Source organism: Oncorhynchus mykiss, chromosome 4, assembly GCF_013265735.2.
Source record: "Oncorhynchus mykiss isolate Arlee chromosome 4, USDA_OmykA_1.1, whole genome shotgun sequence".
NCBI classification, from domain to species: domain Eukaryota; kingdom Metazoa; phylum Chordata; class Actinopteri; order Salmoniformes; family Salmonidae; genus Oncorhynchus; species Oncorhynchus mykiss.
The window spans coordinates 44,393,055-44,419,869 of record NC_048568.1 but is presented as its reverse complement, the minus strand read 5'-3'; the positions used below and the strand labels follow the sequence as shown (position 1 = coordinate 44,419,869).

The window sequence follows — 26,815 nt, the reverse complement described above, 5'->3', positions numbered from 1 at the left end:
AGAGGACTGGTCACTCCTCAGAGCCTGGTTCCTCTCTAGGTTTCTTCCTAGGTTTTGGCCTTTCTAGGGAGTTTTTCCTAGCCACCGTGCTTCTACACCTGCATTGCTTGCTGCTTGGGGTTTCAGGCTGGGTTTCTGTACAGCACTTTGTGACCCCCAGTACAGTAGAGCTTCTACACCTGCATTGCTTGCTGCTTGGGGTTTCTGAACAGCACTTTGCTGATGTAAAAAGGGCTTTATAGATAAATGTGATGGATTGATTCAAACAGTCCATATCGTTGAGACTAATGTTTGGCTACAACGGCGGATATTTCTACTGAGAACAATTTCATGGATATTAATCGTGAGAATCTTCCGGACATTAACATGCATGGACACTCACAAGATTTATCGATTCCCGTTTGAAACCCAGCGAACAGTTAATTAGTCCACAGACACAGCCAAACACACACACACAGCCAAACACACACACACACACACACACACACAGCCAAACACACACACACACACACAGCCAAACACACACACACAGCCAAACACACACACACAGCCAAACACACACACACACACACACACACACACACACACAGCCAAACACACACACACACACAGCCAAACACACACACACAGCCAAACACACACACACAGCCAAACACACACACACACACACACAGCCAAACACACACACACACACGGTCTGTGTTTGAACAAGGATTAGACAGCAGACGGTCTGGTAATGGAACAGACAAGCCACTCACCTCAGAGTTTACACACACACACACACACACACACACACACACACACACACACACGGAAAGTTCAAGCGGAGGGGTTAAGATGACAATGAGCCAATACCTGACGAGGTAGCTCTTGAGCCCGCCCCCGTATGTGATGACGAGCAGCTCAGCCGACCACTGAGCACTGGCCGTGTACTCCAGGAAGATCAGGCCTGCTGCGGCGTAGCTGAAATCACCCGGGAAACTGGCCATCTGGGGAGGAGTTAGAGAGACAGGGGATCCATTTAACCTGCTCTTACATCGTCTCATACCATCTGATGAACCATGAGGATTTTACTACTTATCAAGACAACAAAGATCACGAAGATCAAATACTTTGAAATAACGATACATAAATAACACTATCAGGGAAAGAGGAGAGAGAGAGACCGGGGGGGGGTAAGAGGAGAGAGAGACCGAGGGGGGGTAAGAGGAGAGAGAGACCGAGGGGGGGGTAAGAGGAGAGAGAGACCGGGGGGGGGTAAGAGGAGAGAGAGACCGAGGGAGGGGTAAGAGGAGAGAGAGACCGGGGGGGGTAAGAGGAGAGAGAGACCTTGGGGGGAGGAAGAGGAGAGAGAGAGACCGGGGGGGGGTAAGAGGAGAGAGAGACACCGGGGGGGGGTAAGAGGAGAGAGAGACCGAGGGAGGGGTAAGAGGAGAGAGAGACCGAGGGAGGGGTAAGAGGAGAGAGAGACCGAGGGAGGGGTAAGAGGAGAGAGAGACCGAGGGGGGGTAAGAGGAGAGAGAGACCGAGGGGGGGGTAAGAGGAGAGAGAGACCTTGGGGGGAGGAAGAGGAGAGAGAGAGACCGGGGGGGGGTAAGAGGAGAGAGAGACCGAGGGAGGGGTAAGAGGAGAGAGAGACCGGGGGGGGGTAAGAGGAGAGAGAGACCGAGGGGGGGTAAGAGGAGAGAGAGACCGGGGGGGGTAAGAGGAGAGAGAGACCTTGGGGGGAGGAAGAGGAGAGAGAGACCGAGGGGGGGGTAAGAGGAGAGAGAGACCGAGGGAGGGGTAAGAGGAGAGAGAGACCGGGGGGGGGTAAGAGGAGAGAGAGACCGAGGGGGGGTAAGAGGAGAGAGACCGGGGGGAGGAAGAGGAGAGAGAGACCGGGGGGAGGAAGAGGAGAGAGAGACCGGGGGGAGGAAGAGGAGAGAGAGACCGGGGGGAGGAAGAGGAGAGAGAGAGAGACCGGGGGGAATGAGGAGAGAGAGAGAGACCGGGGGGAATGAGGAGAGAGAGAGAGAGACCGGGGGGGAATAGAGGAGAGAGAGAGGGGGGAAAGAGAGGAGAGAGAGAGAGACCGGGGGGGAAAGAGAGGAGAGAGAGAGACCGGGGGGGAAAGAGAGGAGAGAGAGAGACCGGGGGGGAAAGAGAGGAGAGAGAGAGACCGGGGGGGGAAAGAGAGGAGAGAGAGAGACCGGGGGGGGAAAGAGAGGAGAGAGAGAGACCGGGGGGGGAAAGAGAGGAGAGAGAGAGACCGGGGGGGAAAGAGAGGAGAGAGAGAGAGACCGGGGGGGAAAGAGAGGAGAGAGAGAGACCGGGGGGGAAAGAGAGGAGAGAGAGAGACCGGGGGGGAAAGAGAGGAGAGAGAGAGACCGGGGGGGAAAGAGAGGAGAGAGAGAGACCGGGGGGGAAAGAGAGGAGAGAGAGAGACCGGGGGGGAAAGAGAGGAGAGAGAGAGACCGGGGGGGAAAGAGAGGAGAGAGAGAGACCGGGGGGGAAAGAGAGGAGAGAGAGGAGCATGGGGGGCGTACAGCAGCATAGCCTGACTGACCCCCCTCTCCGGAGCCCAGAGTCTGACTTCTCACCAGAACACCACATCTACCAGCCCATTGTGTGTATATGTGTGCATATGTATGAGTGTGTTTATGTGGTTACCGGGGGGATGACGAACAGTTCGCTGCCCATGAGGTCGAAGACGCGCACGGTACCGGTACTGTCAGCGTACGCCAGCAGGGCACAGTCATGGGACCACACCACCCTCCGCCACTGGGGACTGGGGTCCTTCGGCACTGTAACACACACACACACATTATTACACACACCATATCACTCACACACACACACACACACTATGACACACACCATATCACTCACACACACACTATGACACACACCATATCACTCACACAGTTCTGCAGCTACTTTCCCCATATGAATATCCTACAGTCAACGCAGCTCATGTGTTGACTTGTAAAACACGATGATGTTTGTGTCATTCACAACCAAAAAGTTACCAACTAAATGTAAATCTAGTGTAGGACAGGACCTGTTCCAAATTATCCCTTTGACACTCCTTCCAGAACAGGAGAAATATCCTTTACATTTTATTCAGCCAAATTCAAATTATAGTTGTCTTACTCTAAATCATATAATATTTAAAAATAATAAAAATGGCTCAGGACTTGAGCATACCTTGTCTGCTAAATGAACTCCAGCCTAAGGAGCGTAGCCTGGTAACAGACGGAGTTCACCTACTGTATGCTCTGAAATACACTCTCTTCATATCGTGTTTCTTTACGCCTGCCTAAAATCAATAAGGGATTTATTGGGATGCTGGAGGCTATATTAACATGGATTTAGACTGTTCTAAATGCTTCAAAGATTGGAGATAATAAACGTGTTTATGTTAATTAGCCGATCAATTAACCATGAGACAGGCAGTAATTCTCATGATATTTACCCAGATGATATAGTCACGATCTGGTCAGGACAACGAGGTACTAAAATGTTTACAGATATTTACCCAGATGATATAGTCATGATCTGGTCAGGACAACGAGGTACTAAAATGTTTACAGATGCAGTATCTACCATGTTTTTGGAGCGACCTGACCAAATGCACATAGAAATGTGTTATAGATCAGTCACTCTCGTTAAAAAGCAAACTAAGAAGTGGTAGATCTGTTCTACGTAGGTTATTTCTACGCTTCCCGTTCTTATGTTCGGTCTTTGCGTCTTTCTACACCAGTTTCAAAACAGCTGAAAATACAATATTTTTGGTGATGGAAAATATATTTTCACGGCAGTTTAGACTGTATAACGATTCTCTACACTCTTGATATGTCACATACTGAAATAAGAAAACGATTAGAATTTAAGCAACCAGAAAAATAGAGAAGTGATTAGTGTAATACCCAGCATGCTTTGCAACTACATTTTTTAAAACTTTAAGTTTGATCATTTAGCAGACCCTTTTATTCAGGGGGGACTTCCGTCTAGAACATTCAACGAAGGGCGATAAACAACCACGGGTTATAAATAATAAAAGTTAAAATAAAAAAAACATAATAATTGTAATCGTCAGTGTAGTTAAACTGGTCTGTCGGTCGGGCAACTAACTACACGATGCCAGTTCTGAAACTACTGAAAAGGCTTTGAACAAGACCGACAGGAGCATTAACTTTCCCTACTGAAAAGGCTTTGAACAAGACCGACAGGAGCATTAACTTTCCCTACTGAAAAGGCTTTGAACAAGACCGACAGGAGCATTAACTTTCCCTACTGAAAAGGCTTTGAACAAGACCGACAGGAGCATTAACTTTCCCTACTGAAAAGGCTTTGAACAAGACCGATAGGAGCATTAACTTTCCCTACTGAAAAGGCTTTGAACAAGACCGACAGGAGCATTAACTTTCCCTACTGAAAAGGCTTTGAACAAGACCGACAGGAGCATTAACTTTCCCTACTGAAAAGGCTTTGAACAAGACCGATAGGAGCATTAACTTTCCCTACTGAAAAGGCTTTGAACAAGACCGATAGGAGCATTAACTTTCCCTACTGAAAAGGCTTTGAACAAGACCGATAGGGGCATTAACTTTCCCTACTGAAAAGGCTTTGAACAAGACCGACAGGAGCATTAACTTTCCCTACTGAAAAGGCTTTGAACAAGACCGACAGGAGCATTAACTTTCCCTACTGAAAAGGCTTTGAACAAGACCGATAGGAGCATTAAGGTTCCCTACTGAAAAGGCTTTGAACAAGACCGATAGGAGCATTAAGGTTCCCTACTGAAAAGGCTTTGAACAAGACCGACAGGAGCATTAACTTTCCCTACTGAAAAGGCTTTGAACAAGACCGATAGGAGCATTAACTTTCCCTACTGAAAAGGCTTTGAACAAGACCGATAGGAGCATTAACTTTCCCTACTGAAAAGGCTTTGAACAAGACCGATAGGGGCATTAACTTTCCCTACTGAAAAGGCTTTGAACAAGACCGACAGGAGCATTAACTTTCCCTACTGAAAAGGCTTTGAACAAGACCGACAGGAGCATTAACTTTCCCTACTGAAAAGGCTTTGAACAAGACCGATAGGAGCATTAAGGTTCCCTACTGAAAAGGCTTTGAACAAGACCGACAGGAGCATTAACTTTCCCTACTGAAAAGGCTTTGAACAAGACCGACAGGAGCATTAACTTTCCCTACTGAATTCTCTGTTCAGCTATTGTTAATTTTAAAAAAATTTAAAAAATGTCAATGTGACACAGTGATTTCTTCATTAAGTTGTAGTGTTAGAAAACAGATTAAATGCGTTCTTTGACGTTGGGAAACACAAAGAAAAACGCTTCATAGCACCAAAAAAAAGTTTAAGTTAAGAAAATATTTTTTCTTAATTAAGTAGCAAAAAAGCTTGAAAATATTGATATTGAGAGGTTTATGTAACAAACAAACATCGGAGTTAGAAAATGCATATTCACAGTTCCATCAACTTAATACGAACAATTTATTTCCATCTGTTTAGAGTTCAAGCCGCCTAATAAGTTGTGCATTTAATTAACAATGAGCTTAAAGTTCAATGTACTTAGTCAATTTGCCAGCTGATGCAACTCAAATCTGTTCCCACTTAAGAGTCACAGTGACTATTAGTTTGAGTAAGGACAACAAAAATCACTTCCAGTCGACTCTGATATGGCAGCACATTGGAGTTTACAGTGTGTGTGTGGTGTGTGTGTGTGTGTGGGGTGTGGGGGGGGTGTGTGTGTGTGTATGTGTGTGGTGCGTGTGTGTGTGTGTGTGGGTGGTGTGTGGTTAGAAACAGGAAAAGGAAGCATATTGGTGTGTGTGTGTGTGTGTATGTGTTGTGTGTGTGGTGTGTGGTTAGAAACAGGAAAAGGAAGCATATTGGAGTTTAGTGTGTGTGGTGTGTGTGGTGTGTGGTTAGAAACAGGAAAAGGAAGCATATTGGAGTTTAGTGTGTGGTGTGGTGTGTGTGGTGTGGTGTGGTGTGTGTGGTGTGGTGTGGTGTGTGTGGTGTGGTGTGGTGTGGTGTGTGGTTAGAAACAGGAAAAGGAAGCATATTGGAGTTCAAAGCAGCATCACTCGGTTACCGTGTGGAGGGAGAACAGCCATGGTAACGTCGCCTCACATTAAAACAACCGTTATTCCTGTAGGTTTTTAGAACTGGCCAGGGAAGCATAACAGACTCTAAATGATAATGTAATGGCATAGAAGAAATGAAATTACTATATATATATATATATATATATATATATATATATATATATATATATATATATATATATAAATAAATAATACTATAATATATATATCTATAATACTATAATATATATATAATACTATAATACATATCTATAATACATATATCGATAATACTATAATATATATATAATACTATAATATCTATAATACTATAATACTATAATATATATCTATAATACTATAATATATATATATAATACTACAATATATACCTATAATACTACACAATGACATCACCTCACTGGCTTCTTCATTTAACCTGTCTTCTCTCTGAGTGTTTTCCACTACATAGAGTGGCCAGCCAAACAGAAGAAGTCAGGCCTGGGGGGGGGGGCATTTTACCATTTAATTCAACCTAGCAAGAGGCTGCTGTAATGCAGTGTATATGAAGTGCATGCTATGGTAGTTTCCATAACAACAAATACCCAACTGGACTAAAACAAATCATATCATTCTGCCAGGTAGGTATAGTCTACTTTCCAGTTAACATTTAATTGAGAAGTCTTTTTTTTTGGGGGGGGGGGGGGGGGGTTTAAGACTTCCCATCTACCAGAAGATTAGCGTCACTGCTAACGGCAACACAGAGCGGGCAGATGAGCGCACCGCAGACACACGCAGATGTGCGTTCTGGTTCCCTCGTCAGAAAGCGGCAGGAAATACGCATCACTAATGAATTCCATTCATGTCTGATGATTAACTCAGACAGTCAGTCCCTACTAAAGGTCAACGCATTTCTGAATATTGTTTAAAAATTCGAGGGGATGCCCCCGAGGGACCCGAACGATAATATCTGGACCAGAATAAAGCTCTCGACACTACATCCTGCAGTGATGATTCACCATCTTCATCGAAGGTTTTCCTCCTTCCTCTGTAGATGGTCACCATGAAGTCTTGGGTCCATCAGCCGCCTACGTAAATTAGGCAGACTAATGAGTGTCTCGCTCTCACCAACGTGATTGGTTAGGCTACACTGACTGACGAGGACCGTTGTCACTCTCTTTAGCGTCACAGTCTGGCAAGCCCCGACATCCTAGGAAATTAAACCGAGAAAATCCTTTTGGTTTAATTGCCCTGATGCGATAGCGTGGAAATATAGCCATGACAAAAGGGGAATAGGAAATGGACTTTATTCAGTCAGTCAGACACCAGGGGCCTTCAGGAAGTATTCAGACCCCACTTTGTTACGTTACAGCGCTTCTTCCAAAATGTATTCAATTATTTTCTTTATCGACACACAATACCTCATAATGACATCACAATACCTCATAATGACATCACAATACCTCATAATGACATCACAATACCTCATAATGACATCACAATACCTCATAATGACATCACAATACCTCATAATGACATCACAATACCTCATAATGACAAAGCTAAAACTTGTTTTTGTAATGTTGGCGAATTAAAAAAAATTAAAAATCTGAAATATGACATTTACTTCAGACCCTTTACTCAGTACTTTGTTGAAGCACCTTTGGCAGTGATTGCAGCCTCCAGTCTTCTTGGGTATGACGCTACAAGCTTGGCACACCTTTATTTGGGAAGTTTCTCCCATTCTTCTCTGCAGATCCTCTCAAGCTCTGTCAGGATGAATGGGGAGCGTCGTTGCACAACTATTTTCACGTCTCTCCAAAGAGGTTTGATTGGGTTCAAGTCGGGGCTCTGGCTTGGCCACTCAAGGACATTCAGAGACTTAATAATTTAATAACACAATGCACCTGATCAGGATGCACCTGATCTACATTTTGAGTCTCATAGTAAAGGGTCTGAATACTTATGTAAATATGGTTTATATTTTTAAATACATTTGAAAAAAATAAATAATAATTGTTTTCGCTTTGTCATTATGGGGTATTGTGATGTCATTATGGGGTATTGTGATGTCATTACGGGGTATTGTGATGTCATTACGGGGTATTGTGATGTCATTACGGGGTATCGTGATGTCATTACGGGGTATCGTGATGTCATTACGGGGTATCGTGATGTCATTACGGGGTATTGTGATGTCATTACGGGGTATTGTGATGTCATTACGGGGTATTGTGATGTCATTACGGGGTATTGTGATGTCATTACGGGGTATTGTGTGTAGATTGATGAGATACATGTTTTTTGTATCCATGTTAGAAATGTAATGTATCAACATTTGGAAAAAGTGAATGGGTCTGAATACTTTCTGAACACACTGTATAAACTAGTCAACACTTGCTGTTTAGTTGTCAAAGCTCAGTAAATAGTCGACTATGAGCCGCTAATCGGCGTGGCTGGCTATGTGAAACACGCCAAAGAAAAATGGGGGCAGAAATCAATAATTAGGCGAAGAGGATTTCCACCAAAATCACGCTCTCTCCCCAGGCTCCTCTGTGTAGAGAAATTAGACCAACCCAATACAGCGCACACAATTTGTACCAGGAGGCAGGACAGACAGCAGACTGCGTTTCCTTGTAGTCGCTGGCTTTGTGACAGACAGGCGCCTGTCCTACCAATAGATCAGTAGGAGATGCATATCGTTCATCCTAGCGGGAGAGGGCTCAACGGACTAGCCAATTTACAACTTTCAAATTAAAAGTATGAAGTGGAAAACACTGCTCTCATTGGCTAATGCTGATCACCTTACCATCTCACACTACAAGAGCAACGCGGATTGAGCCAATAAAAACCTGGGAGAGACGGGATGGGTGGCGTCTTTGACCCGCTCACATTACAAAGGGGCGTGGCTTAGTAAGACGGAACATACAGAACTTCACTTAGTCAGAATCATCAGATACACAACATCCAATGTGCTGTGAATCACTATGTCAAAAACAGTGATGATGGCAATTATCATATCACTGTATTCTCTCTTATTCAACAGTATTTCATGATTAAGGTTCACCGTGTGCTCTATGAGTAGTGAGTGATCCCAGGGTGCTCTATGAGTAGTGAGTGATCTCAGGGTGCTCTATGAGTAGTGAGTGATCCCAGGGTGCTCTATGAGTAGTGAGTGATCCCAGGGTGCTCTATGAGTAGTGAGTGATCCCAGGGTGCTCTATGAGTAGTGAGTGATCCCAGGGTGCTCTATGAGTAGTGAGTGATCCCAGGGTGCTCTATGAGTAGTGAGTGATCCCAGGGTGCTCTATGAGTAGTGAGTGATCCCAGGGTGCTCTATGAGTAGTGAGTGATCCCAGGGTGCTCTATGAGTAGTGAGTGATCCCAGGGTGCTCTATGAGTAGTGAGTGATCCCAGGGTGCTCTATGAGTAGTGAGTGATCCCAGGGTGCTTTATGAGTAGTGAGTGATCCCAGGGTGCTCTATGAGTAGTGAGTGATCCCAGGGTGCTCTATGAGTAGTGAGTGATCCCAGGGTGATCTATGAGTAGTGAGTGATCCCAGGGTGCTCTATGAGTAGTGAGTGATCCCAGGGTGCTCTATGAGTAGTGAGTGATCCCAGGGTGCTCTATGAGTAGTGAGTGATCCCAGGGTGCTCTATGAGTAGTGAGTGATCCCAGGGTGCTCTATGAGTAGTGAGTGATCCCAGGGTGCTCTATGAGTAGTGAGTGATCCCAGGGTGCTCTATGAGTAGTGAGTGATCCCAGGGTGCTCTATGAGTAGTGAGTGATCCCAGGGTGCTTTATGAGTAGTGAGTGATCCCAGGGTGCTCTATGAGTAGTGAGTGATCCCAGGGTGCTTTATGAGTAGTGAGTGATCCCAGGGTGCATTATGAGTAGTGAGTGATCCCAGGTTGCTTTATGAGTAGTGAGTGATCCCAGGGTGCTTTATGAGTAGTGAGTGATCCCAGGGTGCTCTATGAGTAGTGAGTGATCCCAGGGTGCTCTATGAGTAGTGAGTGATCCCAGGGTGCTCTATGAGTAGTGAGTGATCCCAGGGTGCTCTATGAGTAGTGAGTGATCCCAGGGTGCTCTATGAGTAGTGAGTGATCCCAGGGTGCTCTATGAGTAGTGAGTGATCCCAGGGTGCTCTATGAGTAGTGAGTGATCCCGGGGTGGGAACACATACATTCTAAGTGATTTCAATGGGGTCTTTCTCCATTCTGATTGGTTTATATAGTGTTCAACCAAAAATAATTTGTTTGCACTCATTTCAGATCATTTCCACACTGCACGATAAAAACAATCTAGACCTTATGTTGGAACCAAATGTTGCAATTGTGATATGATTTTTTTTAAATCAATATAATAAATAAACAATTTAGAGCAAAACACTTTGGTGAACTATTGGAATCATGGAGGTAGAAGGCTATTTCTAATTCGATAGTTAGAATATAACAGTGGGCACTTTGAATACAGTGTTTGACATGACAACAAAGGAAAATGCCAGGGAGGAGTTATTGTGACAGGGTAGGAACCAAAGTGTTGATAAGTGTTTCGTTGATTTAGAAGATACTTACCCTGACACTTCCCAATGACAGAGCCAAAGTCATCCCTCGCAGACCTGGTGGGGGGAAAAAAACAACGGAGAATAGAATATACACAAACGTTCTGCATGTCACCTTAAAAAGGTCAAATTACGGATAGTTATACACAGCACCCTGCTGACTGGGAGGGGTTCTACTGAGTAGACAGAACATCTGATAAACTTTTTACATTTGAGTAATTTTAGTTTAGAACGGACACACTATCTCACATCATTACCTGATCTCCACACACTGGTCCTGAACCACAGCCAGCAACTTCCCATTACTGGAGAGAGAGGAGAGAGATTTAGGACTTCTAACCCCTTCTAACCACTAGGCTACCTGGGGCGGCAGGTAGCCTAGTGGTTTAGAGCGTTGGACTAGTCACCGAAAGGTCTAAGATCGAATCCCAGAGCAGACAAGGTAAAAATCTGTCTTTCTGCCCCCTGAACGAGGCAGTTAACCCACTGTTCCTAGACCAGTTAACCCACTGTTCCTAGGCCAGTTAACCCACTGTTCCTAGGCCAGTTAACCCACTGTTCCTAGGCCAGTTAACCCACTGTTCCTAGGCCAGTTAACCCACTGTTCCTAGGCCAGTTAACCCACTGTTCCTAGACCAGTTAACCCACTGTTCCTAGACCAGTTAACCCACTGTTCCTAGACCAGTTAACCCACTGTTCCTAGACCAGTTAACCCACTGTTCCTAGACCAGTTAACCCACTGTTCCTAGACCAGTTAACCCACTGTTCCTAGGCCAGTTAACCCACTGTTCCTAGGCCAGTTAACCCACTGTTCCTAGACCAGTTAACCCACTGTTCCTAGGCCAGTTAACCCACTGTTCCTAGACCAGTTAACCCACTGTTCCTAGACCAGTAATTGTAACTAAGAATGTGTTCTTAACGGACTAGTTAAATAAAGGCAAAAATACAAATAATAATTTAAATCATAAGACAAACTAAATCTGGCTAAATTAACCCTGATGGCTCCCTTGTAAAAAAAAACTTGGGTCTCAATGGCCGTCGAGGTCAAAATAAAAAGTCAAATAAACATAAACAAAGGTCAGAGGTTGAATTCATATGAATTTATGAAGGGCCCGGAGTGGTGCCTGCGTGTGTACTGTACTATATACCTTGCTAGCACCAGTTGCCAGTTGATCTGCTTGTTGGCCAGTCGGACCAGGCCGGGAGGTAGAGAGGAGCTAGAGGGACTGGTTCAAGATCACAGATAAATCAGTCAGCTGTTACAAACCACAACAAGAGGACCAACACAACAGCATAAACATTAGTAAAGTCAATTTGACAAAAAACGATATACGGTTTGTACGAAGCTGGAAAGAGTTTCAGGCTACAGGGGTAAATAGTAATGAAATAGTTGATGCGTTTCGATGTGAGTAATATAAAGAGCTTACCTGTACCACAGGTAATGCAGGATGAACCTAAAAGGTCCTACAACAGACACGGAGAAGACACGGTGAGGAGTGGCTAGGATCACACATGTTGAAGTCCTAGTGTGTTCCAGCACATAGGTAAAATGTTCAGTTACTACCGAAATGGTGCTCCGTAGGGGCGTCGCGCCAACCCCGTCAGAATTAATTAAATAGGCCTTCATTCATTTATTTATTTAACTTTTATTTCCATTGCGGATAAACCTCTCCTAATAGCGGTAGTGTTTCCCCAGAGGTGGGACCAAGTCATGTGACTCGAGTCCACACCTCTGGTGTTTATTAATGATGATAAGCAGCTCACTTAGTCCATTAAACGTTGTACATCTCCTCTTTCCAACTTTAAGTTTAAACCCGGGCGGCTAAACAGCTAGATTACCACCCCGGGCGGCTATCACGCTAGATTACCACCCCGGGCGGCTATCACGCTAGATTACCACTCCGGGCGGCTAGACATTTTTAAAACATTAACTTTTTTTTAAGATCACAAATAGGCAGTTAACAGTGTTGGGCATAGATGCATATCTGTATTCCCAGTCATGTGAAATCCATAGATTTGTGCCTAAATTAATTTAAAATGGACTGATTTCCTCATGTGAACTGTACCTCAGTAAAATCTTTGAAATGGTTGCGTTTATATTTTTGTTCAGTGTCAAACCAGAGTAAAAGCAAGGAAGCCGGTTCTACTCTGAACTCTGTTCTGGTGTTAAACTGAGTGGGTCGAGCTTAACACATCAACCATGTTACCCATAGATAAGACAGCAAAGTAACGTTTTAACAATTTGAAAAAAAAAGTTTGCATTCAAATGCCACTTCCTGTTGGAAACAGAAATCCTTTCCCCTTGTCACAAGGGGATTGATCGGCAGATTTAAGAAGAAATTATTAATTTTTTAAAATCGGCAACCCTGTTACTTTATTTGGTATAGTCATTTTAAGAGGGACTGGCGAAAACAAATGTTTTGACTTGAAATCTTTATCATACTTCATATTCCTCTTACTGTTTTTAGCTAGAAATACCACTAAAACGTTAAAATGCGCAGACTATATAATATATATTTTCATGATTTAACTTTTCATTTTTGTCCTCCTTCATTCCCTTTAAATGTGACTTATTTCAACATTCTAAAAAAAAAAAAAAACATTGTGACATCACTTCCAACTTCCATTCACTGCAAATACAACAGACTAACTATAAATAATTACAGAAACAGTTTTAAAAAAAGGGCATGACACCTTTGTCTACTTCTGTGCTATTCAAATCTGTAAATAAGTACAGAAATATCTACTGCCAATCAAGACGTCCAGCTGTTTTAGTAACTACACCAACTAATGTAGCTGTTGGACTAACAATGGAACTTTGCAGAACTTCCAAATGACGGATGTGTCGGTAAATTCCCTCTGGAGTGCCAGAGTACACCTAGAGTGTGCAGCTCCGAGTGAGCTCTGGGCGTTGGTCAATTCAAAGTGTTTCGCTCTCTCTGACCACTCACTGGACCCTCTGGCAGAGGAGTAGGTTTGATCTGAGCGTTCACAACGGCTGTCAGGTTCCCAGCTACTTCCAGACACAAATTATAGAACACCTCAATCTGACCACATTACTTCAGCGGAGCTGGTTAGGCTGTTTGTACTGTTATCCAGAGCGTTGGTGCAGGTAGATTTTGACATTGGCAGATAAGATGTGTATTTCACCAGCCATGTTGGTGGGCTCCACAGTGCCAACATTTCAATCGCATTTGTGACTAAAAAGTCAAGTATGATCACAGTAAAATAAATGCTGCAGTCAAGTTTTCAAAGTTTTTCTGCCTGTTTTGTTTCATAGTTGGTCAATGAAATCGAACAAAGTCAAAGAACTAGGAATCCTATCTAGCCTTTCCCACCTCAACACTGCCTGGCTGGGGGCTGTGTGCACCTGAAGAGCTGAGTGAAAGATTTGTTTTAATAAGTGCTGTGCACAGTAATAAAAGATGGTGTCATTTACTTGAAAACGAAAGTCTACTTTAGTGAGACTTTGTCCTTGTGTTTCCGTTCTCATTGTTTTGTTCCACAAGCCAGGTCGTTTTTCTACGTTTTTAATTTCACCTGCTAGAGAAGAGAAGACAACGCGTTTACTAGTCAGACTCCATCTCACAGGCACAAACATGACTCCAATCGTGTTACCACGGCAACCTCCAGTGGTGGAAAAAGGACCCAGTTTTCATACTTCAGTAAAAGTAAAGATAAATTAATAGAAAATGACTCAAGTAAAACTCACCCAGTAAAATACTACTTGAGTAAAAGTGTAAAAAGGTATTTGGTATTAAATGTACTTAAGTATCAATTGTAAATTTAATTGATGAAATAAACATGTATTAAAAGTAAAAGTATAAATCATTTCAAATTCCTGATAATAAAGCTAACCAGAGGGCATCATTCATCTTTTGTTTTTTAACTTACGAATAGCCAGGGGCACGCTCCAACACTCAGACATCCTTTACAAACAAAGCCTGTGTTTTGTGAGTCCTCCAAATCAGAGGCAGTAGGGAGGACCAGTGATGTTCTCTGTTTAGTGAGTCCTCCAGATCAGAGGCAGTAGGGATGACCAGGGATGTTCTCTGTTTAGTGAGTCCACCAGATCAGAGGCAGTAGGGATGACCAGAGATGTTCTCTGTTTAGTGAGTCCTCCAGATCAGAGGTAGTAGGGATGACCAGGGATGTTCTCTGTTTAGTGAGTCCTCCAGATCAGAGGCAGTAGGGATGACCAGGGATGTTCTCTGTTTATTGAGTCCTCCAGATCAGAGGCAGTAGGGATGACCAGGGATGTTCTCTGTTTAGTGAGTCCACCAGATCAGAGGCAGTAGGGATGACCAGGGATGTTCTCTGTTTAGTGAGTCCTCCAGATCAGAGGCAGTAGGGATGACCAGGGATGTTCTCTGTTTAGTGAGTCCTCCAGATCAGAGGCAGTAGGGATGACCAGGGATGTTCTCTGTTTAGTGAGTCCTCCAGATCAGAGGCAGTAGGGATGACCAGGGATGTTCTCTGTTTAGTGAGTCCACCAAATCAGAGGCAGTAGGGATGACCAGGGATGTTCTCTGTTTAGTGAGTCTGCCAGATCAGAGGCAGTAGGGATGACCAGGGATGTTCTCTGTTTAGTGAGTCCTCCAGATCAGAGGCAGTAGGGATGACCAGGGATGTTCTCTGTTTAGTGAGTCCTCCAGATCAGAGGCAGTAGGGATGACCAGGGATGGTCTCTGTTTAGTGAGTCCACCAGATCAGAGGCAGTAGGGATGACCAGGGATGTTCTCTGTTTAGTGAGTCCTCCAGATCAGAGGCAGTAGGGATGACCAGGGATGTTCTCTGTTTAGTGAGTCCTCCAGATCAGAGGCAGTAGGGATGACCAGGGATGTTCTCTGTTTAGTGAGTCCTCCAGATCAGAGGCAGTAGGGATGACCAGGGATGGTCTCTGTTTAGTGAGTCCACCAGATCAGAGGCAGTAGGGATGACCAGGGATGGTCTCTGTTTAGTGAGTCCACCAGATCAGAGGCAGTAGGGATGACCAGGGATGTTCTCTGTTTAGTGAGTCTGCCAGATCAGAGGCAGTAGGGATGACCAGGGATGTTCTCTGTTTAGTGAGTCCTCCAGATCAGAGGTAGTAGGGATGTTCTCTGTTTAGTGAGTCTGCCAGATCAGAGGCAGTAGGGATGACCAGGGATGTTCTCTGTTTAGTGAGTCCTCCAGATCAGAGGTAGTAGGGATGACCAGGGATGTTCTCTGTTTAGTGAGTCTGCCAGATCAGAGGTAGTAGGGATGACCAGGGATGTTCTCTGTTTAGTGAGTCCTCCAGATCAGAGGTAGTAGGGATGTTCTCTGTTTAGTGAGTCTGCCAGATCAGAGGCAGTAGGGATGACCAGGGATGTTCTCTGTTTAGTGAGTCCTCCAGATCAGAGGTAGTAGGGATGACCAGGGATGTTCTCTGTTTAGTGAGTCCTCCAGATCAGAGGTAGTAGGGATGTTCTCTGTTTAGTGAGTCCTCCAGATCAGAGGCAGTAGGGATGACCAGGGATGGTCTCTGTTTAGTGAGTCCACCAAATCAGAGGCAGTAGGGATGACCAGGGATGTTCTCTGTTTAGTGAGTCCTCCAGATCAGAGGCAGTAGGGATGACCAGGGATGTTCTCTGTTTAGTGAGTCCTCCAGATCAGAGGCAGTAGGGATGACCAGGGATGTTCTCTGTTTAGTGAGTCCTCCAGATCAGAGACAGTAGGGATGACCAGGGATGTTCTCTGTTTAGTGAGTCCTCCAGATCAGAGGCAGTAGGGATGACCAGGGATGTTCTCTGTTTAGTGAGTCCACCAAATCAGAGGCAGTAGGGATGACCAGGGATGTTCTCTGCTTAGTGAGTCCTCCAGATCAGAGGCAGTAGGGATGACCAGGGATGTTCTCTGTTTAGTGAGTCCACCAGATCAGAGGCTAGTAGGGATGACCAGGGATGTTCTTGCTAATCATTCAAAATGTAATGAGTAGTTTTGGGTGTCAGGGAAAATGTATGGAGTAAAAATAAAAAATATCTTTAGGAACGTAGTGAAGTAAATGTTGTCAGAAATATAAATAGTAAAGTAATTTACAGACAGAACAAACAAAAATGACTTAAGTAGTACTTTAAAGTATGTTTTACATCACAGGTAACCTCCCACCCTTAAAGGGGCAGGTGAACATCTGTCTTATTGGTTAAAAGTTTAATTAATTATACCACATTACTTACGTCTTACTAATATTCCATTTATTGTTTTCGAAACATTAAAAACATATAATATTTTTTTGGTGTCATTTTAGCGGCATAATCTGGGGCAGGTAGATTATAAAACTGTGAGGGGCAGGTAGATCATTCAAATCTGGGGCAGGTGGATCAAAATATGATTGTACTGCTGATAACAATTTAAAAACTGTTTTTTTCCCATGTTTACTGACACTGGTCTTATTCAACAGGCGTTTCGCGTACAGAAATTAATCAGTTATTCTGCGCTCTGGAACACGCAGATGAGAGTGCTCTGAAATCAGAGTAGATTAACATAAAACAGCATTTAACACAACGTAAAGAGTATAGCACCTTGTTCTACTAATCTGATATTCAAATCATAACAGTAATAGCATATCAATTTCTTCCACGACCACAAAAACACTTGTAACAACCACTTTTTCTTCATGGAAAATTAGCATTCGTTTTATTTAACCTCTTGAGATGGGGAAAAAAAATGTGTTGTGTTAAATTGAACATGTGCTCTTTTTGACTGAATGTCAAAATTAGGTGAAATTAAAAATAAATACATAATTTAATACCAAGTTACACTTCTCAAACCGAGTAGGTGTAACGACCCAGCAGGCTCTGGTCAAACGTAATGCACTAGGGGAATATAGGGTGACTTGGGAGGCAACCTTGGGCTTGCTTCCAATACGATCATTATTTTCTTAACATGAATTTAAAAAGGGATCAGTATGAAAAACCAGATCAGCGAGGGACAAAGATGTCTCGAGGATCCCGTCTTACCTGTCACAGCCTTGGCAATAACAGATGAACTGTGCTCCTTGTTGCCTCGCAACTGCAAATGTCAGAGAGTGACAGACTGTTATTTATCTTTCTATACAAACCCTGAATTACAGTGTGATTGGGAACCAACCAATTTACACCAGTGTGATGATACTAGGGCCGAGACATTTTCCCTGGACAAAGTACAGAATATGGTAACGTCAAGACAGCTAACTTAGCATCATCAACAAATTCACAACAGACTAGTTAGCCAACGTTTGGAAAGTAAAAACAAAAATATCAAAATACACCTCAACGCTGAAGTTAAACTCCTTTATTTCATAGATTTGTTTACGGTGACTGAATATTTAACTGCACGTAATGTTGATTCAATGCCAATCCATAACCTGTTATCAGCCATGACTGAGTGGAAGATGTGTTGCGACGTGGCTAACCGTTACTAGCTAACGTTAGCGAACCTTGCAGGGTGAGCAATCACTTCAACTTGACATTTCCCTCTATATGTTATTAACAATGAACCGAATCCGTTTTTTTGTACAAACCTGAGTGTCGGTCTCGGGTGGCCATTCCGTATTTATCAGTAAATCATACAAAATGTTCTCATCTTCCACGTCAATGTTGCTATCATCAGCCATGTTTACGTGGATAGTTGATCCAAACTCTGTCACAAACTACGGAATACAGGATGGTACAAAAGAAAGAGGACTGTTTAACGAAACGCGGTTTACATTTCGGCATTTAAGGCGGTTTTACCAAAGACTATTATAACTAACCCAAGATAGAACAGTCGTTTCCAATGAGAGAAAATGAATCATAGTGGGCAGAACAAGCAAGTAGGACATGTAGTCCACTCTGTTTGTTACATATTCTAGTTCTGAAACAGAAAACTGAATTTCAGATTAAATGTTTCATCGATGAGAATATTTGCAGAATTTCGGCCAAAATCCTTCTCGGGTCATCTTCTCCCACTGCCGGCCACTGGGCTTCCTCTCATCACCATATTTGGTAGTGAGCGGAAATGCTTCACATTTTTAAATCGGGTGAAAAATCTGTCTAATTGTTCCATCTGTGTTTTTTTTTTTTTTACCAAGGCGGAGTTACAATGAATCAAATTAGACACCGATTCATAAAACGTGTCGATGTTTTTAATATATGTGCCTCATATCAATGATAATGACCTAAAATAATAATGTTTTAAAAGTACTCGCCCTATGGAAACTATATTAAAAAGCCAAAATAAACCATTCAGAGGAGCTACTACCGGTTCAAAAGATGCAGAAAAATGTCAGATTTACAGATGTACATTTACAAACAAACCACCACATTTTATTACCTTGCAAAAAGAAAAAATTAAACAAAATAAACTGAACTATATTTAAAGACAATGAAATATTCTGCCAACAAAAAAAAAACGGTTTATATTATAAATATGTGTATGACCCTTGTGTACTGTGATATTGTCCTAACATAGCAAAGCTGCAGGCTAAAGTTAAATCTAGACTTGGTTTCCTCTATCGTAATCGCTCCTCTTTCACCCCAGCTGCCAAACTAACCCTGATTCAGATGACCATCCTACCCATGTTAGATTACGGAGACGTAATTTATAGATCAGCAGGTCAGGGTGCTCTCTAGAAGCTAGATGTTCTTTACCATTCGGCCATCAGATTTTCCACCAACGCTCCTTATAGGACACATCACTGCACTCTATACACCTCTGTAAACTGGTCATCTCTGTCTACCCGTCGCAAGACCCACTGGTTGATGCTTATTTATAAAACCCTCTTAGACCTCACTCCCCCCTATCTGAGATATCTACTGCAGCCCTCATCCTCCACATACAACACCCGTTCTGCCAGTCACATTCTGTTAAAGGTCCCCAAAGCACACACATCCCTGGGTCGCTCCTCTTTTCAGTTCGCTGCAGCTAGCGACTGGAACGAGCTGCAACAAACACTCAAACTGGACAGTTTTATCTCAATCTTTTCTTTTCAAAGACTCAATCATGGACACTCTTACTGACAGTTGTGGCTGCTTTGTGTGATGTATTGTTGTCTCTACCTTCTTGACTTTGTGCTGTTGTCTGTGCCCAATAATGTTTGTACCATGTTATGTGCTGCTACCATGTTGTTGTTATGTTGTGGTGCTACCATGTTGTGTTGTCATGTGTTGCTGCCATGCTTTGTTGTTGTCTTCGGTCTCTCTTTATGTAGTGTTGTGTTGTCTCCCTTGTCGTGATGTGTGTTTTGTCCTATATATATATATATATATATACAATGATCGCCTAACAAAAGGCAAAAGGCCTCCTGCGGGTCGGGGGCTGCGATAATGTATATCCTTTTGGTAGGCGATCACTGTAAATAAGCATTTGTTTTTAACTATCTTGCCTCGTTAAGTAAAGATTAAATAAGTGTGTTCCCCATTTACTTTTTATATGGATTTGTTTTAATAACAAAATATATATATTTTATAACAACACCCCCCCCCCCCCCCCCCCCCCCCCCACTATGAATGAAGTAGTGGGATGTTTTTTTGTGTATCTATGTTTGTCTTTTGTATGTTTAATTTTTCCTTTTGCGCATTGGATTTGAAATAGTTTTCCAGTTCACTTCCCGTACAGTTGGTGGCGACATTAAATTAGTGAGAAGAGACACGTCACATCCGTTTTTTGTCAAAGTCGTTGGCAAATATGGCAGCGTTTTCTGGTAAGAAATGAAAATATATATTTTACTGTATTCTCACTGTTATCAGTACTTATCTATAAGTGAACGCATTTAAGATTGGTTGAAGTTCTTTTTTCTGACAATAATGTTTCCCTTTCGTCCACAGAAATGGGCGTTATGCCTGAGATCGCCCAAGCAGTCGAGGAGATGGACTGGCTGTAAGTTATCCGAGGTTTTCTCTCTATGTCCATCACATCAATGGAGTTGAGTTATGACTACTGAGCCTCCGAGTCGCTGTCACTCGATACTTGTAAAAATGTATATTCTTAAACCATTGCCGTTTACCTATGTTTGACCTCTGTAGTTGCGTGAATTTTTTTTGCTGAAATCCATACTTATTAATAAAACGTTTTTGTGTGTGTCTATTACCGACCACCGACTGTTTCGTCATATCGATTGACAGCGACTCGATGTGACCGGGAGGTGCGCTCCGCCCGGTGTCCTCGCAACTCCACCGAGATGTTCATATGGAGTTGAGAAACCCAACCAGCTGTAAGGGACGTTAGGTCACTGAGTTATGTAACGATAACCAGGGTGTTATCTCGTTTAATATATTATCGTGTTGCTTTAACTACGTTAATACTAAACGTATTTTATTTGATCAGTGACCAGCAATGTCTCACCATGAATGTATCCATACGGACTAGATGGACTAACTATACCAAAATAACTAATGAATTTATGAACGCTCAATACCCGTGGAAAATGGCCAGTGTCAGTAAGCGTCGGCAACAAAGCGTAATTAAATTGTTGCCAGCAGCACAGTTCGTCACCAACGCCCTGGATAACATGAAAACAGCCTAACCAGCTCTGCTAGGGAGAGTGAGGTGTTGTCTCGTTTGTGTCTGGAAGCAGCTTGGGTGCTTGACTGTCGTCGTGAGGTCAGAATGCTCGGTTCAACCCTACTCCTCGTCCAGTGTGCGCTCCGAGACCGAAACGCTCTTTATTTACGAACGACCTGAGCGCACTCCAGAGTGAATTTACGAACGCACCCGTAATCAGTTTATTCGGCGTTAATGGTGTATTTTATCTGCGCATGTGCCAACACCGTGTAGCGCAAACTTCCCTCTGGCGGTGCAGCGCCTTTGAATCTGCAGTCTGCATTGACCGTGCAGCATTTACGCTGATACGGCCTCTCAGAAGTCAGATCATTCATACTTCTTCCGGTTTACAGAGCTGTTATGAAGAAGTGGTCAAGGAAGGACATGAGTTTGTTTATACAGTGCCACCCGCCCCCATCTACTGTCAACCAATCATGTCTATACGGAGCCAAACTCCAAATAGTCTATGCAAAAACAACATGGTCACTGTGGTGGAAGGTTCATTTTGATTGTCGATTTCATGCTTTTATCAAAAATCTCATCACTAACCCGACTTCAGAGGTGTCCATCCAAACACGATTATTATGGACATTGTAATGAATCAGGCAGGGAGCAGATCTCGAACCCTCGACCTTCTAGCCCGAAGTCCAGCGCTCTATCGACTGTGCTGCAGAAGCTCGAGCGCCAGAGTCGATATCCTCGCTTATAAACCCTGGATCGTTACACTATTGTTATCGCAAGGCATGTTAATAACGTTGTAAACAAACTACTCTATTCATCTGACTATCCACAACCCTATTGTTATCGTGTAACCATGTGTAGCCGATGCGAAATGGCTAGCTAGGCGGTGGTAGCATTTCAATCGGTGACGTCGCTTTCTCTGACACCTTTTGTGGAGCGATGGGTAACGCTGCTTCGAGGGTGACTGTTGTCAATGTGTTCCTGGTTCGAGCCCAGGTAGGGGCGAGGGGACGGATGTAAAGTCTATACTGTTACACATGCTCAGATTGCCATCCAGTGTTGTAACTGGTGATTGTTTGTTCCAGCCTCCCCACAGACATCCAGGCAGAGTCCATTCCGTTGATCCTGGGGGGAGGAGATGTCCTCATGGTGAGAAAATGGCAATTTTTATATAAAAAACGGTTCAACCTTAACTTAATGACTCCTCCCACATTCCGTGTATTGACTCCACCTGTTGTTGATTCTGTTGTGTTCAGGCGGCAGAGACTGGGAGCGGGAAGACCGGGGTGAGTGTAGCGCCTTTCCTCCATATGGTCAAATCCAGCATCTACTAGAGGCCAGGGGGTCGTCGAAACATGTTCTACCATACAGTGTTATTGTCAAATCCAGCATCTACTAGAGGTCAGGGGGTCGTCGAAACATGTTCTACCATACAGTGTTATTGTCAAATCCAGCATCTACTAGAGGCCAGGGGGTCGTCGAAACATGTTCTACCATACAGTGTTATTGTCAAATCCAGCATCTACTATAGGCCAGGGGGTCGCTGAAACATGTTCTACCATCCCATACAGTGTTATTGTCAAATCCAGCATCTACTAGAGTCCAGGGGGTCGCTGAAACATGTTCTACCATCCCATACAGTGTTATTGTCAAATCCAGCATCTACTAGAGGTCAGGGGGTCGTTGAAACATGTTCTACCATGCAGTGTTATTGTCAAATCCAGCATCTACTATTTAATAGAGAAACAAGGGAAATATATGTTCTGAGTCCATGTCCATGCTTAAACCACGTCAAAAGACCAGTTATTTGTGCGTTTAGAAAGAGGATCGAGTCGTGTTTCTGTTGGGTCTACTGCTGCAACACGTGTCATGGCAGAGTTTGAAAAACCAATTGCCACCGAATTGAAAGAAATAATCATATCTTTCTGTCAGGTAAACCTACTTTGCAGGTAACATTTAATTGAGAAGGTTTTTGAGGAAAGTCCACGATCAATACTAGCACGCTAACTGGCTACATATTGGGTGACGGACAAATGCGCTCACCAAACAGACTGGCATTATTGCTGTTATAAACGTGTTACCAACGTAAATAGAAGAGGGAAAATGTTTTGTCATACCCTTGGTATACGGTCTGATATACAATGTATTTTTATCCAATCAGCACTCGGCACCTATTTTTATAATTATTTTTAAGCCAATAGTGGCTTACCAGGGGTGGTATAATGTCAATACGGCTCTGATTGGATAGTAGCTGGGAGCTGTGGTGGAACGCATGTACTTAATGAATGTTACTCCAAGCTACAGGTAGATATCTACCTGTTAAAGACCTTCTCCTCTTCCCCTTCTCCTCTTCCCCTTCTCCTCTTCTCCCTTCTCCTCCTCTCCCTCCTCCTCTTCCTCCTCTCCCTTCTCCTCTCCCTTCTCCCCTCTTCCTCCCTTCCCCTCCCCTCCTCTCTTCCCCTCCTCTCTCCCTCTTCCCTCTCTAGGCCTTCAGTATCCCAGTGATCCAGATAGTGTATGAGACTCTGAAGGACCAGCAGGAGGGGAAGAAGGGGAGAACTGCTGTGAAGACTGGTGGAGCAGGTATGACAGACAGACATATCTTTGCCCTGTCATAAGTGCTATCCGGTGTGGCGTCTTGGCCGGCTCTATCCGGCGTGGCGTCTTGGCCGGCTCTCTCCGGCGTGGCGTCTTGGCCGGCTCTCTCCGGCGTGGCGTCTTGGCCGGCTCTCTCCGGCGTGGCGTCTTGGCCCGGCTCTCTCCGGCGTGGCGTCTTGGCCCGGCGCTCTCCGGCGTGGCGTCTTGGCCGGCGCTCTCCGGCGTGGCGTCTTGGCCGGCGCTCTCCGGCGTGGTGTCTTGGCCGGCGCTCTCCGGCGTGGCGTCTTGGCCGGCGCTCTCCGGCGTGGCGTCTTGGCCGGCGCTCTCCGGCGTGGCGTCTTGGCCGGCGCTCTCCGGCGTGGCGTCTTGGCCGGCTCTCTCCGGCGTGGCGTCTTGGCCGGCTCTCTCCGGCGTGGCGTCGCGGCCGGCACAATCTAGGCAACAACCGTAATGGATTTTTTTTAGGGCCTGTACTGATTTTTTTTGGGGGGGGGGGGGGGTCAAGATCAATATTCAATGTCATTAAATGAGGAAATTGATGGTAACATTTCCCACAGACAGCCATGTGATACATTCAGACATGTGACTTTGGTAAAAACTAACTACATAACATCACGGTCAGATTGTAATTTGAGTGGTACATGTCTTGATAAACTGGGTACATTTAGATGGTATCGGCCTAGTCAACACAGGTGTGTATTGAGTCATTGATCTTGTTTTAGCTGATCAGTGGAGGCTATGGAGGTCCATCTGGGACAAACAGAGCCTTGGGAAAAGTATTCAGACCACTTGACTTTTTCCACATTGTGTTATGTTACATCCTTATTCTACAATGGAATAAATCACATTTTTCCTCATCAATCTACACAGAATACCCCATAATGACATCACAATACCCCATAATGACATCACAATACCCCATAATGACATCACAATACCCCATAATGACATCACAATACCCCATAATGACATCACAATACCCCATAATGACATCCCAATACCCCATAATGACATCACAATACCCCATAATGACATCACAATACCCCATAATGACATCACAATACCCCATAATGACATCACAATACCCCATAATGACATCACAATACCCCATAATGACATCCCAATACCCCATAATGACATCACAATACCCCATAATGACATCACAATACCCCATAATGACATCACAATACCCCATAATGACATCACAATACCCCATAATGACATCACAATACCCCATAATGACATCACAATACCCCATAATGACATCACAATACCCCATAATGACATCACAATACCCCATAATGACATCACAATACCCCATAATGACATCACAATAGCCCGTAATGACAAAGCAAAAACAGATTTTTAGATTTCTTTGCAAATTGATAAAACATTAAAAACAGAAATACCTTATTTACATAAGTATTCAGGCCCTTTGCTATGAGACTCTAAATTGAGCTCAGGTGCATCCTGTTTCCATTTATCTTCCTTGAGATGTTTCTACAACTTGATTGGAGTCCACCTGTGGTAAATTCAATTGATTGGACATGATTTGTAAAGGCACACACCTGTCTATATAAGGTCCCACAGTTGACAGTGCATGTCAGAGCAAAAACCAAGCCATGAGGTTGAAGGAATTGTCCGTGGAGCTCTGAGACAGGATTGTGTCGAGGCACAGATCTGGGGAAGGGTAACAAAACATTTCTGCAGCATTGAAGGTCCCCAAGAACACAATGGCCTCCATCATTCTTAAATGAAAGAAGTTTGGAACCACCAGGACTCTTCCTAGAGCTGGCCGAACGGCCAAACTGAACAATCGGGGAAGAAGGGCCTTGGTCAGGGAGGTGGTAGTCACTCTGACAGAGCTCTAGAGTTCCTCTGTGGAGATGGGAGAACCTTCCAGAAGGACAACCATCTCTGCAGTACTCCACCAGCGTGGCCAGACGGAAGCCACTCCTCAGTAAAAGGCACATGACAGCTAGCTTGGAGTTTTCCTAAAGACTCTGAGACCATGAGAAACAAGATTCTCTGGTCTGATGAAAACAAAATTGAATTCTTTGGCCTGAATGCCAAGCGTCACATCTGGCGGAAACCTGGCACCATCCCTACGGTGAAGCATGGTAGTGGCAGCATCATGCTGTGGGGATGTTTTTCAGCAGCAGGGACTGGGAGACTAGTCAGGATCGAGGGAAAGATGAACGCCGCAAAGTACAGAGAGATCCTTGATGAAAACTGTCGTGGAAATGTTCCTCTATTTACCAAATCATGGGAGCAAACCACACACGTCAGAGTTAGTTATCAAAGTCCATCTTTAATTATATCAGCTCTATCACAATCCTGTGACTCAGATAAATTCAGTGTCTCTCAATGAATTCTCTGAGAGCCCCTTCTGCATTGCAACTGCCATCCTTTAATAGCAAAAAACACACATAGTCAGACAGCATAAATCGTTCAGCTTTGTCTCCTTACTCAAACCCCAGAACCATAAACCAATCCTCCATATCAACAGGCATATATCAAATTGTCATTTAGATACAACCAATCCTATCTTGACAAGATCACAGAGACACACTGACTGGCACACAGACATTGTGGAGCCAAGAGATATGTTTACACATGATGATACTTTGACCTCTCCCCTCTCTGCGGCCTATGCAACTTAGTCTTGACATAGAACAGATACTGCAACCCTGCCACTGTATTATACAAAAATAACATTCTTGATGAGAAGTAACTTACAAACATATGATGAATATAAAACATTTTACATATGTTACCAACAAAGTCTGATTATTCCATGACAAAACCTGCTCCAGATTGCTCAGGACCTCAGACTGAGGTGAAGCTTCACCTTCCAACAGGACAACAACCCTAAGCACAAAGCCAAGACAACACAGGAGTGGCTTCGGGACAAGTCTCTGAATGTCCTTGAGTGGCCCAGCCAGAGCCCGGACTTGAACCCGATCGAACATCTCTGGAGAGACGTGAAAATATCTGTACAGCGACGCTCCCCATCCAACCTGACAGAGCTTGAGAGGATCTGCAGAGAAGAATGGGAGAAACTCCCCAAATACAGGT

At 44.0% G+C, this 26,815-nt stretch overlaps 2 protein-coding genes across 3 annotated transcripts in view; one reads left to right on the top strand and one right to left on the bottom strand.

Moving 5' to 3' along the window:
* nbas (NBAS subunit of NRZ tethering complex) overlaps positions 1–18,554 on the bottom strand; it is a 299,089-nt gene extending 280,535 nt beyond the window's left edge. The window contains exons 1-9 of one of the 2 annotated variants that reach the window (XM_036976424.1): positions 18,411–18,554; positions 18,180–18,308; positions 17,638–17,689; positions 12,085–12,121; positions 11,806–11,883; positions 10,915–10,962; positions 10,671–10,714; positions 2,653–2,786; positions 856–989 (exon numbers count right to left, since the gene is read on the bottom strand). In XM_036976424.1, the coding sequence (XP_036832319.1) occupies positions 856–989; positions 2,653–2,786; positions 10,671–10,714; positions 10,915–10,962; positions 11,806–11,883; positions 12,085–12,121; positions 17,638–17,689; positions 18,180–18,308; positions 18,411–18,479 (725 nt within the window). In that variant the 5' untranslated portion in view covers positions 18,480–18,554. Of the gene's footprint in view, positions 1–855; positions 990–2,652; positions 2,787–10,670; positions 10,715–10,914; positions 10,963–11,805; positions 11,884–12,084; positions 12,122–17,637; positions 17,690–18,179; positions 18,328–18,410 lie in introns of those variants that run through there. The other variant, XM_036976425.1, reaches the window with a different exon arrangement.
* A 1,699-nt stretch (positions 18,555–20,253) lies between these two features.
* Positions 20,254–26,815, top strand: part of ddx1 (DEAD (Asp-Glu-Ala-Asp) box helicase 1) — a 40,598-nt gene continuing 34,036 nt past the window's right edge. The window contains exons 1-5 of the mRNA XM_036976423.1: positions 20,254–20,339; positions 20,464–20,515; positions 22,225–22,288; positions 22,396–22,425; positions 23,626–23,722. Coding sequence (XP_036832318.1) covers positions 20,324–20,339; positions 20,464–20,515; positions 22,225–22,288; positions 22,396–22,425; positions 23,626–23,722 — 259 coding nt within the window. The 5' untranslated portion in view covers positions 20,254–20,323. The remainder of the gene's footprint in view (positions 20,340–20,463; positions 20,516–22,224; positions 22,289–22,395; positions 22,426–23,625; positions 23,723–26,815) is intronic.